This window comes from Festucalex cinctus, chromosome 2 (genome assembly GCF_051991245.1).
Source record: "Festucalex cinctus isolate MCC-2025b chromosome 2, RoL_Fcin_1.0, whole genome shotgun sequence".
NCBI lineage: Eukaryota > Metazoa > Chordata > Actinopteri > Syngnathiformes > Syngnathidae > Festucalex > Festucalex cinctus.
Genome location: NC_135412.1, coordinates 13,346,259 through 13,361,527, shown reverse-complemented (window position 1 = coordinate 13,361,527; position 15,269 = coordinate 13,346,259). Strand labels below are relative to the sequence as shown.

Sequence of the window (15,269 nt, the reverse complement as noted above, 5' to 3'; positions counted from 1 at the left end):
GACAGAATTTGGGTCTCCCATGTTCTTTATCATTCTTCTTATTATTATTATTATTATTATTAGGTCAGGTGTGTTTTCATTTTTCTTACTCTATTGGTATTCCAGCGCATTATTTTTAGTGTGGCATGTGTGCCACATGAAAGTCGTCATGTCAGTATGTATAATGTAACCTAATCTATCTGCACAAGATTAGGTTCTGCACATAGGCCTACGTGGGTTTTTTTCTTCTGATTTTTATCCGCTTAGTAAAAGTCATTTTTCAACTACAAATGAAAATGTACAGTCCATGTAAAAGTACTGCTTATCATTACATGTGAATCAATTCTGCTAATTAAGAGCTCAGTGTTGAAAAAGTGGTAGCTGCAAGAAGGAAGCGTTATACAATGTGGTCGAGACCGTGTTTACCAACCTTTATTGAGCCTGGATAGTGGATGCATATCGTATATTGGAATAATTGTCATTGATGATAAGTAATTCTGTTGTATGAATGGCAACAGATAGGTTAATGGAATCTTATGCTATCTAGCGGAAAAGCATTTAAATTGTTCTGCCTGTCAGTACAGATCGCTGGCATAGATTGATAAACAAGGGCGCATTATTCGAGGTAATTATTGCCATAAATGCGCCATAGTTTATATTTCGTAAGATCTATTACTGTAAATCTCCAACATTTCAATCAATTAAACTCTCAACAGTGATTGACTTCCTCACTCCATTTTCAGTTTTTTATTTTTTATTTTTTTTTTATCATGTGTCATCAACTGCAGAGGTTAATAAAAGTGGCATTCTTTTTTTGACAAAATAATTAGCAAAAAGCACAGCTCTATAATGTCAAATGTAAGGAATATAAATTAAAAAAATAAAATAAATACTCCAGTACATACCTGAAAAATGTACTTAAGTACAAAAGCCTGAACTAAATTCTGTATTTAAAGGGATACTTGACTCATTGAGCCATTTTCAGCAGTAAAAAGTTGGTTTTTTTTCCTATAATTAATGTGGTAGCTTCATTATTTTTCATGTACAATACCTTTAAAAAGTACTTTTTCTACTTGATGTCAACTGATAATATCACCTGTGCTGAGGAAGTAGGTAATGACCAATCATGGCTCACCTGTTTTCTGGGTTTGGTCAGAAAATGAGCAATGATTGCTCGTTACCTACTTCCTCAGCACAATTGATGTCATCATCAGTTGAAAGCAAAAAAAAAAAAAAAAAAAAAAGTACTTTTTAAATGTACTAATTATACATGAAAAATAATGAAGTTATCAAGTTAATTCTGGACAAAATAGTAACTTTTTACTGCTGAAAATGGCTCAATGAGTCAAGTATCCCTTTAAAACTTAAGAATGTAAGCATATCTTCTGAGAAATAAACTATTAAAATTTTATCTACAGTGATGCCTTGAGATATGACTGCCCTGAGTTATGAGCTTTTTTTTTATATACAAGCCTTAATGACCTTTTATTATTATTATTATTATTATTTTGTCTTGATGTACAAGCAGTTTGAGATGCGAGTGTGCTACAGACCCCAAACACTAGATGGCGGCAGCACACTTAACATCTAGCCACCGTCAATCCAGTATCAACCCCCGTTTCTGAATGCCGTTAGTTTACAAACCAACTACTAGAAAAGAAGGAGGAAGGCACACAGATATGATTTGCCAGTGTGATGCAGCAGCTCGGCTAACCATTCTACTTTGTTGTTAAAAACAACAAAACATTATTACGTCGTTAAATTACATTTTAATATTTGATGACAAAATGTGAAGACAAAAATATATCCAGTGCAATTATTAAAATATGAAACATATATTACATTTCAGATAGTACAAAAATATAAAATCTATTGATTTGACAAAAAAATCTAATGCGTGTGAAAAAATGTCCATATTCAAAAGAATAATTACATATAATCCAGTGCACAGACAAGTAAAGAAAAATGTTAGTTATGCTGTAAAAAAAAAAAAAAAAAATCTACAATTTTAAGGATGAAAAGAATTAGAGTCTAAAATGATAGACCCCACACTGTACAAAACTCGAGCATACCAGTGCACGTTTGATGTCTTACGATTGAGTATCTCTTTCATTTCCATTCTTTGAGCTCCATTCACATCCTGATGTCTGATATGAGAACTATTACTCACGTAGAAACATGTGTTACAATGAAGCGAGGTTGTGTTTGTGCAAGTCGTCTGCTCTTGTGCTGTGCTTCCCCCCCAAAATCGGCGCTCGAATAAGGAGATGAGTCGCAGAGGTCCGAACGCCCAGTGCGCCAGCATGTGCCCCTCCACCAGCGCGTAGCTGGACACGAGCACCCCGTCCACAAACAAAGTTCCATCTTCTGTCAACGGTGCATACACTCCCGTGGTCTCTTGCACTGAAACGGAACTGATTCGAGACGGATGTATCTGACCGTCTGCTGTGTGGATCAAAACGCAGTTCTGGGCTCTGGCTCTACTGGCGAACCGAGCTTGGTACTTACTATTGTCAAGTGTGCAGTCGAGGTCTAAGAATACCAGGTGATGTGGCGTGACGGCCATTCTATGGCCGTCTTCTGTCTCCAGAGACAGAACAGTGACCCGGGCTTCCTGATCCCGATGTAGAAAAAACAGGACGGAGCTAAATACTATTTGACCTGTCATAGACATGGCCATCACTTTGTCCCCAGGAGTTAGTGATGACATGCTCTTCTGACTTCCTCCAGCAACAGTCACCCGGGCCCAGCCTGGGAAACAGCCTCCTTTTTCCACCGCAACTGAGTGATCTGCAGAAAGAAACAAAAGAACATGAAGAGTTGAATCAAAATCTTCTGGAAAAAGGCCTTAAAGGTCAATCATAAAGAGCAAATCATCTAAGAGATTGTACTACCTTGTCTGGGGTCAGCGATCTTAACTTTCAAAAGAGCCATTTTAGACAAAAAGATCATTATTTGATCATTATGACGAACGAAACAGTGTGTTAGTGTTATTCTAATGTAGTATGGGCCCAAGAGCCAATTAGAGCTGCACCATAACAAAAAATGTGCAGATTCCAATGCTTTTACTTTTTAAACTTAGTTTTCATACATTTTTAGACTTTTCTGTCAAATTCTGACATTTTTGACAATGTTATGGACATATGATAATTTTCTGCCTCTCTTCTTCCTTTCCTGGACATTTTAGTGTTTTTTTGTGTTGTTTTTTTGTTTTTTTAAATTTTCCTGCCTTTTTGCTATTAATTTTCTGACATTTAAAAAAATGTGTACATTTTATTGTAATTTTGGGGATTTGTTTTGGTTTTGGACATTTATTTTTGAACATTTTCTTTTTTTACTTTCTTTTTTGAATGAATGAATGTTTTTTTTTTATTAATTAAGTTATTTATTTATTTATTTTACTTTTTTGTCAATTGCAAGGACATTTTATGGGAATTTTCTGTCTTTGTACTTTCGTTCTTAGACATTTTATTGTTGCTTTTTGAACGTTTTCTTTTTCACCTTTTTTAAAAAATAAAAATAAACTTTCTGACCTTTTTGCCAATTTTGTGTACATCTTATGATAATTTTCTGATTTGTGGACATTTTTAATGATTTATTTTTAACTTAGTCATCTACCTTTTGTCTCTCTTTCTTATAACTTCCAAATTCGGACTGACACTTTAAAAAAAATTTAATCATTCCTTTTTTTAATCTAAATAATTAATTCATTCAAAGACATTTTTTATTTAAAAAATAAAAAATATATATACAACCTTTTTTTTTTTTTACTATAGTTGTTTTTATTTATTCATTTATTTGCTTATTTATGTATTTATTTAGTTGCTGTGATTGGCTGGCAACCAGTTAAGGGTGTACCCCGCCTGCTGCCCGAAGCCGGCTGGGATAGGCTCCAGTACCCACGCAACCCTTGTGAGGAGTAAGCGGTTAAGAAAATGGATGTATTTATTTATTTAGAGATCCACAAGGAGCCACAGGGGAGGGACCGAAGAGCCACATGTCGCTCCACAACCCCAGGTTGCAAACCCCTGTCCGAGGTGTATTCACTGAAGCATTCTACCCGAAGACAGTGTTTTCAGCACAGATGTGATCTTACCAGCTTTTACAGAGCAGTGGATGTGATATTTGGACTCGTAGTGGACCCAGTCGAAGCCCGCCTCCACAGCCAGCTGGGCGAGCAATCCGTATTTGTCCGTGTCTCTGTCGTCGGTCGTGATGTCCACAGCTCGACCTTCATAGTGCAGCGATCCCGCAGGATGATGACCATCTTCGTCCCAGGCCTCTGTCACCCGGAGGTGCACCCCTGGCCACTGGTTCATCACTGCGATCGCCAGCCTGTTCAAACATTCCTTGCAGCGCTAGAATAAGAATCAAACACAGTGGGGGTGTATCCGGAGTCGAAATCATCAGCATGTTATTAGACATATTTTACATACAGTTCTGTTAACATTTTTGTTTTTTATATTTTGTTAACTATTCAAATGAAATGATAAATAATGCATTTTACAATTCTTATTGTATTTTCCATCTCGGATTGACCTGGGCCAGCTCTCTGTTGTGAAAACTCAAATGTGGCCCTTGAGCTTAAAAGTTCGCCCACTCCATACTCGATAACAATTTATTCCCAACATTGCGTGGTAGTGGCACATTAGTACACCATGAATGCTCATCAAATTTCATTTAATTTGCCCCCCCCCCCCCCCAACCCCCCCTTTTTTTAATTAAAAAGTACTGTAGGGCGAATAAACCTGTCTACTGTTGCCATTCACACCAGAATAAAAGTCATGGCTTCCTGCGAGTATCAGCCTTGCGTCCAAACAGGTCCATATTCCACACTATATTGAGAGTAAATGAGACAAGATCATCAGCATTCATTCTTTTGTGACTTTTTGTTTGGTGTTTGCCAGTAGATTTTAAATTAAAATGGCTGCATTGGTTCAGTGAAAGATAGGGAAAGGCAAACACCGCAAATAGTAAATCTAATGGTATCAAGGAGCATATGACATATTCCTCCTTTTGTACACATGAGGGCGCTAAGAAGTTTCTTAACTGTGACTGAAGCTGCTGTGAATTTAGTACTGCATTGAACTGCACTGGTAGTGGTACTTATGGTTGCTTGCCTTTACATACATTGGAGCAACAAATCTAGTATTTTGTAATGCATATTTTTATTACTTAGTGAAAAAAGTCATATGGAAATATGTATTAACCTAGGTATTCATTTCACTTTGTTGCTTTCATAGTTCTAACCCATAACAAGAACCGTAAATGTGTTGAATGGAACATTTGTTGCACTCCTAGACACACGTGCACACACAGTGGGTGTTGTACCCTCGTAATTGGTTTGCCTTAGATCAATTGCTTTTTGTTTGTTTCAGCTAAATAACATCATTATGAATACGGGCTGATTATGATTTTCTGTGCTGTGTATAGTGGGTACGCGCGTTTGGAGAGCTCTCAAGCACAAATGTCTTATACACTTGATATTATTTACTAAGATGGGGAATGATGCTATGTGGGTTCATTGCGCACTTCAGCTAACCTGGCAATAGCCCCTCTCCACCTGCAATTTCGTCAGGAAAAGGCGGGACATTCTCTACAATAATTCGAACTGATTGGACGATGCGACATTCTACACGTTTGTTGTAATCAATCACAGCCACGGTTGAAAATGTCATCTCCGTTCATGCCGAAGGGGGGAAAAGCACGAACATCTTACCAGCTAGAAATGCACGAAGCGCCCCTCACTGTTCAACATTCAGCAAGGAAACGGTGAGTAATTCTGCGAGAACAGAATTAATTGCAGTGTCCATTCGTCCATGTTAGGTTTGTTTGTTAGCTCCGGCGTCGGCCCTGGCTTCCTGGTTTCGTCACAGTTGCATATCCCGCCCCCAAACACAATGTCGCTCTGTGATTGGTCAGAACCGAACAAAATACCGTGAGAATTCATCTTCCGAGAGCAAGGTTTTTTTTGTTTAAAAAAAACAAAACATTTGTTACACCTCAGCACTTTCAAGCAGAAATGGGGATTCGAGACTTGGCGTCAAACTCGTCAGAGACTGAAGTCACTATTTTTATTTATTTATTTTTTATTATTTTTTTTAAGACTTGCAACTCGACTAGACACGTCCACCAAAGACTCAAGTCTTGATTCGGACTCTTCTTTTGGGACTTGTAACCATTATGAGTCTCTGTTGTGTACTCTGTACTCCAAATGACTCGTGGTCAGAGACTTGACTTGGACTTGGAACTAAAGTCTTGGACTCGTGGGTCAAAGACTTGACTTGGACTTGACCTTAGAGAATTGAGCTTTCTACTTTCAAGTGTGACCATAGAGAATTTGACTCTATTGCACTCATTTCAACACTATCTTCTACAATGTTATAATCGTTTGTCTTCTGGTGCATAAAATCCTCCTCTCCCTCCTCAAAATCAGGATATGAGACAGGGCTACAGTAGCAAGTTTGCCACATTCCTTTGCCTTTTTCAACAGCGTGACAGAATAATCAAGGCCATTTACTGTCTTTGTTACAAGCCAGAGTTTCATTTGATCAGAATTGTGACTCCTAGTCCTCCTGTGGGCCTTCAAGGCCTTGCAGACTTTAAGTGACCAAACAACATTTGCCTAGAAGCTAAGGAAAGAATCGTGAAAAGAAAAAAAAGCTACGTGAGAAAGGGATCTGGGCATGGGAGAGAGCGCCACTATATGCGCTAGGCATATGGGAAAATGTATTGGCATGCACTTTGGAATGTGACAGTAAAGGGTGAGAACGAGAGGGACAGAAAGCAAACTAGATACATTTTCCTCCCAAAGCCATTGAAGAGAGGCGTTTCATTGTCACAACTACAATAGTGGCTTTTCCAACGGTGCCATTACTTCAGCAGGCGGGAATTCCGTATAGGCGACCTCTCTCCGAGTGACGCACAATGAACGTCTTTCACATTTGGGCAAAAGAGGGGCACGCACACATTGACACTCAAAAGTGGGCATGAGAAGGGCACACATCACAACCACTGATATTCATCACACAGATTTATAGCCTAAACAAGTTTAAAAAAAAAAAAAAAAAAAAGCCAAAGCATCACTGGAGTGGGAAGTGTCGCATCTGTTGATGCGTGGGAAATCGAGTTTGGGCTCAGAAGCCCATATTGGGTTATTTGGTGCACCTGTTAGTAGTATCCCCAATAACAAGGTTTTTGATTAAAGATGAAATGCTGTTGCGTGTTCCTGAATGGTGTTTTCGGCCTCTTATGAGGGAGTGTTGAATTTGTTTTTCTTATCTTTAGAAGAGGGAGGGGAAATTTGTTTGCGCTAGCTGGGCAAGGTCAAACGGCAAACAATGAATGAAGGTGCGTGATTTATTTGATTGGTGTAAAGCAGTATACAGTAGGCGTGCGAGGGCAAATTAATGGAAGCAAACACCACAGTCAGTCCTACCTTAGTCATGAAGCGATCCGCATTGGTGTTCTCTTCATCTTTGAAGACAATATCTGGGTTGTAGTTGCACACCAGTTCATTGAAACGCTCCGAGTTCCTGGTGATCTTGCCCTCGGCCCTCCCGCTGGCCCCCAGGTTGTTCTCAGAGAAGTTGGGGAAAAACTGCTTGTAGTGCATGGGTGAGAGTTTCCTGGGCCTGGAGCGAACGCCATAGCCCGGGCCCGGCCCGCATCCCTCGGCCAGGCACAGGCAGGTCCACAGGCCGAGCAGGCCGAGCCGGGTGGGCTGCTTCATTGGGGAGGCTTGATGGTTCAGGTGGGGGAAGTGCAGGCCGGGTCCATTCCAAAACACTGACAGCTTGAGCATCAAAAGTCAATTAGTGTTAGGACATCCTTTTGGTTTCATTCAAACTGAAAAGCACAAGATCATCAGCTTCTAAAAACTATATTCCCACAGGGTTCATTAGAAAGGTTGTACTCATGCGTATTAGCTGATTTAAAGCCACCTGCGCACTTAAAGTCATCTTCATCTTGTACCTGTCTGGTTGCGACAGCTTTTGCTCCTCTGTAGTCCCCGCGCAAATCCACCTCACGCACACTAAAGTCCGACCGTCACGCTGTCATCCTCCTCTTCTTGGCCCCGCGTGCGCTCCTGCTGAGTTGCGGCGCTCCTGGCCACCTTGCAGTAGCCATTGGGTCTTATTAGAGCCCGGAGCAGATTGCCCTCCCTTCCTCTCTGCGCGCTCCCGCTGCGCCAGGGCAGCACACGCCTCCAATTCAAACTTTGAAAGGACATATGATTAGTCTGCTTGTGTTAACACAATGACACCACTCCACCCACGTTATCCTCTCTCACTCACATTTCAGTCGTATCAGATCAGGACGCTCTGGCCACTTTGCTCGCATCCAACTGCGAAGACAAATGAGGCGTAGAAGTTCAAATGCACTTTTGGATCATCAATCAATAACCAGGAAAAACAGGTCAAATCAAGCGCGTGTTATTAATAGGACTTGAAAGTTAAGGTCATGCCGAGAAAACAAGTGTCCAGCCTTGACACCCCGAAAAGTCTCTCTTACTTCCCGTGTTTGAGGAACCAAGTTACTGCCCCCAAAGACCTTTCTGCTGAAAACACTCAAAAACAACATCTTTATTTTTATCCATCTCAGAACAATAGCTGGGAGAGCCATTAAATGTGTCTGATAAAAATGCCATAAAGGAGGAGAGTGCAATCATTTGCAGTCCCAAGACTCATCTGACATCTGCGACCGGATACTGTACGGGTTGAATTTGTATGTATCAAATTATCTTCCCCTACTGAAATGAATGGAAATGCCATTAATCCGTTCCAGACTCCCTCTCAAAAAAGATTAAAATATATATATATATATATATATATATATATATATATATATATATATATATATATATATATATATATATATATATATATATATATATATATATATATGTATATTTGTAATGTGTTTTTAACTCATTCACTGCTGGACATTTGTGACTGGCTCTGGCAAAAGGGTCCTCATGTGTCTGAAAAACAAAAGGAAAAAAAAAAGAGAGAGATTCACATATTTTAATTCTACACTTACTTCCCTTTAAAATGATAAATAATACATGGACGTACCTCAAAAATCTGCAGATTTAAAGTTTTGGTACTGGTACTTTTCAAATGTCCATAACCACCTTAGTAAAGAGATATTGAGCCCAAAATTTTCAGAAACTATTAAAAGATCACTGGAAAGTCAATTCCAATAGCAGGTAAGGACATCATCCGAGATTTGAACCCTTTAAAAGTTTAGGAAGTTTGACCTCTCAACACTGCAATTGGTTGGCAACCAGTTCAGGCTGTCCACCGCCTACTGCCCGAAGTTGACTGGAATAGGCTCCAGCCCCCCCCCAACCCTGGTGCGGAGTAAGCGGTTAAGAAAATGGATGGATGGACCTCTCAACAGATGAATCAGCCTCAGCTTTAAATATCACATTGAGCTTACAATTCATCTTCTGAGGCATCATCAAAGTTAGTTTTCCATTGTGTGTGTGCAGTGGGAGGCATCTGCTAGTTAGCATCTGTTAGCATCCTTTTAGCATCTGCTGGTTTAGCCACCATGTGTCAAGTGCTGGATCACGTCTTTCATCATCATTTACTAATAAATAACAAAGCCATCAAGCAACAGCAATTTCTACATGACTAACTGATCTACAGGATTGGAAAATCCAGGTCCAGAAACAAAACCCTGAAACAGCTTAGCTTTAGCCACAGGTGCTTCTAGTCAACTGGCAGGCAAACTAGCTCATTTCCACCTGTGGCTAAAGCTATTTCAGGGTTACTTCCTGGACCTGTATTCTTCAACCCCGATTATTTATTTATTTATTTATTTATTTATTTGTCCGTCCATCCATCCATCCACGACAACCTAATTCCTCATGTGCATCGGTTGCCGCGCTTTTGCGAAGGTCACCAAAGGTCGCAGACAAGCATCCTAGCTGGGGGAAGGTTCCAGAAGATCCCAGGATGTTGTAGGGAGGGGTGGCAGGGTGAAATGGCATTTTCCTGTCTTAATGAATAAACAAGGCCGAGCACAAGTCTGGCGCAGGCAGCACAGATGAGAGATATCGGTCTCCATGACAAACGCAGGGCATGACTCGGACAACAATAAAATAGTAACGTTTACATCTTCACCGTGTCGACATGTTTCATCAAAGCAATTTGAGAATGTTACATGAATGGGGGGAAAGGAAGCAAGCGAGCATCTGTGGCATGGAGATGGAAAGAAAATTGTTGTTTTTTTATTTTATTTTGGCGCCCAGTCCTTCTGCCTCCCCCCATGTTGCCGTTTTCTGCATCGTCTGAACTTTTTACTCCCCCGTTTCAGGATGGGAGTACATGACTGGGTGACTGCCTGAGCTTCCTGCAAAGCCACATGAAGGAAAATGACATCTCTCTTCAACCGGTTAGCCATGTAACACTTTGGCATTACTGTCCTAAAACAGTTTTTGTGGCGATGCAGTGGCAATTACTTGTTTGTTTGGTGTTAAAGTTTGAACAAATTGTAAAAATCATACCCAGTATAAAAATCAAGTGGTTAGAAACTTTCCATTAAGATTCTATTGGAAGTTAAACGTAAGAAGTTTACATTGCAGTACCCTAAGTGCTCCATTTTCCCCCCACTTCACTCAAGTGATGGAGTGTCTGAAGATTGCAACACAAAGCAGCAAAAAAAACAAAAAAACAAAAACAAAACAACCCTTTATCCTCTCTTTACAGCATTCTGCCCCCCCAAAAACATCAAACATTTAGAGACGATTTTAAATTGTGAAGTAAATGTGTAATGCCATATTACACATTTACTTCACAATTTAAAACATTACTAATATGTTTCAAACAATGTTTGAATGTCACTTACAAAATGAACACATACAAATAAACACCAGAGACATTTTCTTCTGATGTGGCTATACAAAATCTGCCTGGCAACTTAACAAAAATGTTTTTTTGTTTTGTTTTTTTAATTACCCAAGCCTATGTTAATTTGCAGTTCATGTGACATTGAGATCTTGTTTATGGAGTTAAATATGGATTTAAATATGGTGCAAAAGTAACTCGTAAAAAAACAAAATTGTACCTGTAGAAAGAAATATAATTTTTTATCTGTAAAAGGCATGATTTGTACCTGTAAAATTATTGGGTTTTTTTATGAGTTACTTTTGCCATACTCCATACTTGTTTGAAAGTGTCACTAACTTAGCTGTAGCTTTTTTCCCAAGTTGAGACAGTAACTATTATGTTCTCCCCCACATGTGACTAGGAATGTCATGATAACGGCAATATCGATATCGCCAAATTGAAATTGCCACAATATCGCCGTCGTCATGCAACAATATTAATAGTAGCACATCTGTAAAAACATTTTTTTCTAAGTGTGCAGTTCAAGCACCCTCTGGTGGTTAGTTTGTTAAATGCAGTTAATTTTAATTAGGCATGTTTTGGCCATGGATGTTTAAGACCCATGTTAAAGGGATACTTGACACATTGAACCATTTTCAGAAGTAAAAAAAAGTTAATATTTTGTACAGAATTAATTTCATAACGTCATTATATTTCATTAGAATTAATACCTTAAAAACTGATTTTTCCACTTGCTGTCGACTGAAGATGACATCACTTGTGCTGAGGAAGTAGGTAATGACCAATCATGGCTCAGTTTGCTGATCAAACCCAGAAAACAGGTGAGCCATGATTGGTCGTTACCTACTTCCTCAGCACAGGTGATGTCGACAGCAAGTAGGAAAATTAGTTTTTAAAAAAGTATTAATTGCATATAAAAAATGTAGTTCCATCCATCCATCCATTTTCTTGACCGCTTATTCCTGGGTGCTGGAGCCTATCTCAGCTGGCTTTAGGCAGTAGACGGGGTAATGCCTGGACTCATTGCCAGCCAATCGCAGAAAATTGTAGTTATTAAATTCATTCTGGACAAAATACTAACTTTTTACGACTGAAAATGGCTCAATGAGTCAAGTATCCCTTTTAATTGCCATGAAAGGAAATGAAACGAGTTCCTGCACACATTAAAAAATATGACAGCATCAGCTGAACACATTCACACATTCTGAACTACATAGACCATGATGCTTTGCGCCACTGAGCCAACAGGCATGACAATAAAATGACTGCCTAACTTTATTTCTTTGTCACCGCTGTTATGTACAAAAACACAAAGAGCTCTTTTTAAAAAATAAAAACGAGTTTTTATACAGGGTCGCAAGCGGGTTTTTTTTATTTCTCTAACCTCCCCACAATATTGTGATATCGTCATGTTCCATCACTACATTTGACCATAGCATAAGTTTTTAGGAACGCATAAATAGACATTTCTTGAGCTTTCCTGGCATGTTTATGTGTAATTGTCCCACCATTTTCCCCTCATATTAAAGACTCCACTGAATGGACCTGTTGTAAGATCAAATGTATGTGTTGGAACAATGCTGGCTTTGACATCTCAAGTGTTTGTCTTGTCTCTCGAAGCTGAATCGACGCTGCGCAGGTTCCATTTCCTCAAATGGAGGCCGCCCGAAGGGTCGGGGGGAAAGAAAAGTCAAGGATCTGACACTGCTCCAACACCCATCCTTTCTTTCGGCCCACCGGCATCTTTCACTGTGTTATCAGCGCAGGAAGAGGCAGGGCGGTGCATTCTGATTCGGTTGCACGCCCAGAAATGTGTTTCACGTTACTTTGTTGAGCGTTTTAATTGGGAATAGCCTTGTCGACTATACAGAAAGTTAAGCTTATTAGTTGAAGGCGGTTGAGACGTTTGTCAGTGGATACATATGAGGCACTACCTTGTTTTGTGAACCTGTCACAAAATCCGCCCCCGCATTTAGCATCTGTTCACATATTTCCGAAAACAATTCATAAATGTTTCACCCGCCCCCCAAAAAACAAAACAATCAATCCAAAAAATCCCACAGGCCAGCCCGTGTGAAGCAAGCGTGCCGCGAGCGTGCACGCAGGATGCTGGTCAGAGAGTGCGATTGCCATTATCAGTCGATTAGCCAGCTAGTCTCGCCTTTTTCCTGTGAGTGCTTTGGTCATTTGCGAGCACACAAACGAGGGTGCAACGGCGTCTAATTCATTTTGGCATACAGTTCAAACGACACACTGTCAGGAAAGCTAATCTGTCTCTCCCACCACCCCCCTTCATTCTTATGTTTTGACAATAAAGATAGCCTATCTCATCCCATTACAAGCAGCCTGTATGCTGCCTTGTCCAAGATACGCCTGACAACCAGTCTAATGTTGTGTGTCACCCATTGGGACTGCTGTAACCCTTTGATTGCACCACTTAGTACGCTTAATATTCTTCTGGCAGGGAGAGGGACACTCTCCGACTTCTAAATTGCCGAGATATGAGCCATTTGGCTATTTTTTGCTTTGAGTTAAGAGGAAAAAATATGAGAGTTGTATGATGACAGTAGGGTTGCCAACTGTCCTGTTTTACCTGGGACGCCCCGTATTTTGGGCTGAATTGTTTTGTCTCATATGGGACCTCAAAAGTCCCGTAAAATAATTCTTAATATTTACACAAAATGCAGCAAACGGCATTTTTGCTATTTTTGGACCACGGCTGCTCCCGTAGGTTGACAAGTGACAAGGAAGTTGCTCGTAGCCAATACAATGAGTCGCTGGGTATGACGTTATGTGGAGATCTTGCAAGGTAAGAGAGGCAACTGGAGACAGAGAGAGAGAAGCACTTCCTGGTTTCGTCACAGCTTCATGTCGCCTACATTCTAAACGCCAATCTTAATACGTTGGCTGCGAACGTATCAGCGGGAACAATACAAGATGTATTCTCGTACTATTTATGAACAAATACTGTGAGAATTTAGCTTGCTGGCAAGTTTCACAATCAGCGCTTAACACAGCAAACCGCACTCAGGTCCTAGATCAGCTAAAACGGCAATGTTACGAAGCACAGCACCTGTCAGTCAATCACAGGCATCAGGCATCGTCACGTGCATTTGCTGTAGCAGCTTATACTGCTTAAGTTGCTAGAAAATAATAATAATAATAATAATAATAATAATGTGTCGTGTTGTCTGGTTGGTTAAGAAGAGAGAATGGATAAACCTGTAAGAAAGTCTCCATGGAAAAAGTAAATTTGGTGAGTCATGCTCCTCTTTTGCACCTGTTTTTTTTTTTTTTTTAGGTAAAGAGGCAAATTGTGGTTTCTTTGAGGTTTTGTATGAGGTTACATAATGATGGACTGCAGTAAGGATTAAAGGGAATGTACAAACTTTGTGCATTTCGAATCTAATTAGAATATACATTGATTTCACACATCATGCTCACACCACCATGGCACCGTGCCGTGCACCTGTCCCTTATTTCGGGATGAGAAAATCCTAGGTGACAGTGAACATCATACAGCTAGTAAATAAATCTTTGATAATTCAAGCTGCTTAATACTACTTCCAGGTAATGTTTACTGTAAACACAACAGAGAATTGCACAATGTGTATTCACAACAACCACTTTGTATTTCAGTCTGCTAGCTTAATGCTAACACTTAATGGGAAACGCCATGGACGGGCTAATGAATGCTGTCAAAATGTTGTAAAGCTTAAAATGAACAAATATGAACACAAATTTAGTAGCTAGACAGTAGACAAAAAGTAAGTAAGTAGTGTAACAGTGTAGATGTTGTTCTTATGTTCTGTTACATCCAGATGATATTGTGAGTTGTAATTTTGCTGACTATGAATGTTAAGTTTATGTTAAAACTTATTTAGAATCAGTTATACATTATCGTTGTCTGAACATTTTGCACAGGAATTATTTTTGAATAAAGGAAACCTTTAAATAAACGTTTGTTGGGTTTATTAGATTAAAATCTATCAAAATCGTAATCATCTTGAATGAGTGAAAATATATCGAGATTTTATTTTTTGGCCATATCGCCCAGCCCTACTATAGATAACTGAGTCACAGTAGTTGAGTAAAACTAAAACTAAAACTTAATCTTTTTTTTTTTTTTTTTTTTTTTTTTTTTTTTAAGAGAATCGATTCACAAAAATGATTTATTTCAATGTCTTTTTTCCCCCCATAAATTGATGGGGGAAAAAAACTATTGGAATTTAAAAGTATTTTATTAAATTTACGAAAGACCTGACTTATTACACTTTGACAATTCAGAATCGTTTAAATTTCTATTCACAATTATTGAATTAATTATGAAAATATTATTTACATCTCTGCTGATGTCAAAGCTTTTGGACACTTACGTGATAACATGCACGTGTTACTTTCATTAACAAAAATAAACAAAATCATTTAACC

At 39.2% G+C, this 15,269-nt stretch overlaps 1 protein-coding gene across 2 annotated transcripts; it reads right to left on the bottom strand.

The window, feature by feature from the left end:
* Positions 1 to 1,310: 1,310 nt before the first annotated feature.
* On the bottom strand, positions 1,311 to 8,256 carry dhh (desert hedgehog signaling molecule). Of its 2 annotated transcripts, XM_077512968.1 has the most exons (4): positions 7,954 to 8,256; positions 7,418 to 7,774; positions 4,076 to 4,337; positions 1,311 to 2,769 (listed from the first exon to the last, which is right to left on the bottom strand). In XM_077512968.1, the coding sequence occupies exons 2-4, from the start codon at positions 7,709 to 7,711 to the stop codon at positions 1,988 to 1,990; spliced, it is 1,338 nt and encodes a 445-aa protein (XP_077369094.1). In that variant the 5' UTR covers positions 7,712 to 7,774; positions 7,954 to 8,256; the 3' UTR covers positions 1,311 to 1,987. The 2 variants fall into 2 exon arrangements, with proteins under 2 accessions (XP_077369094.1, XP_077369093.1); XM_077512967.1 differs by having other exon boundaries at positions 7,418 to 8,256.
* Positions 8,257 to 15,269: the final 7,013 nt, after the last annotated feature.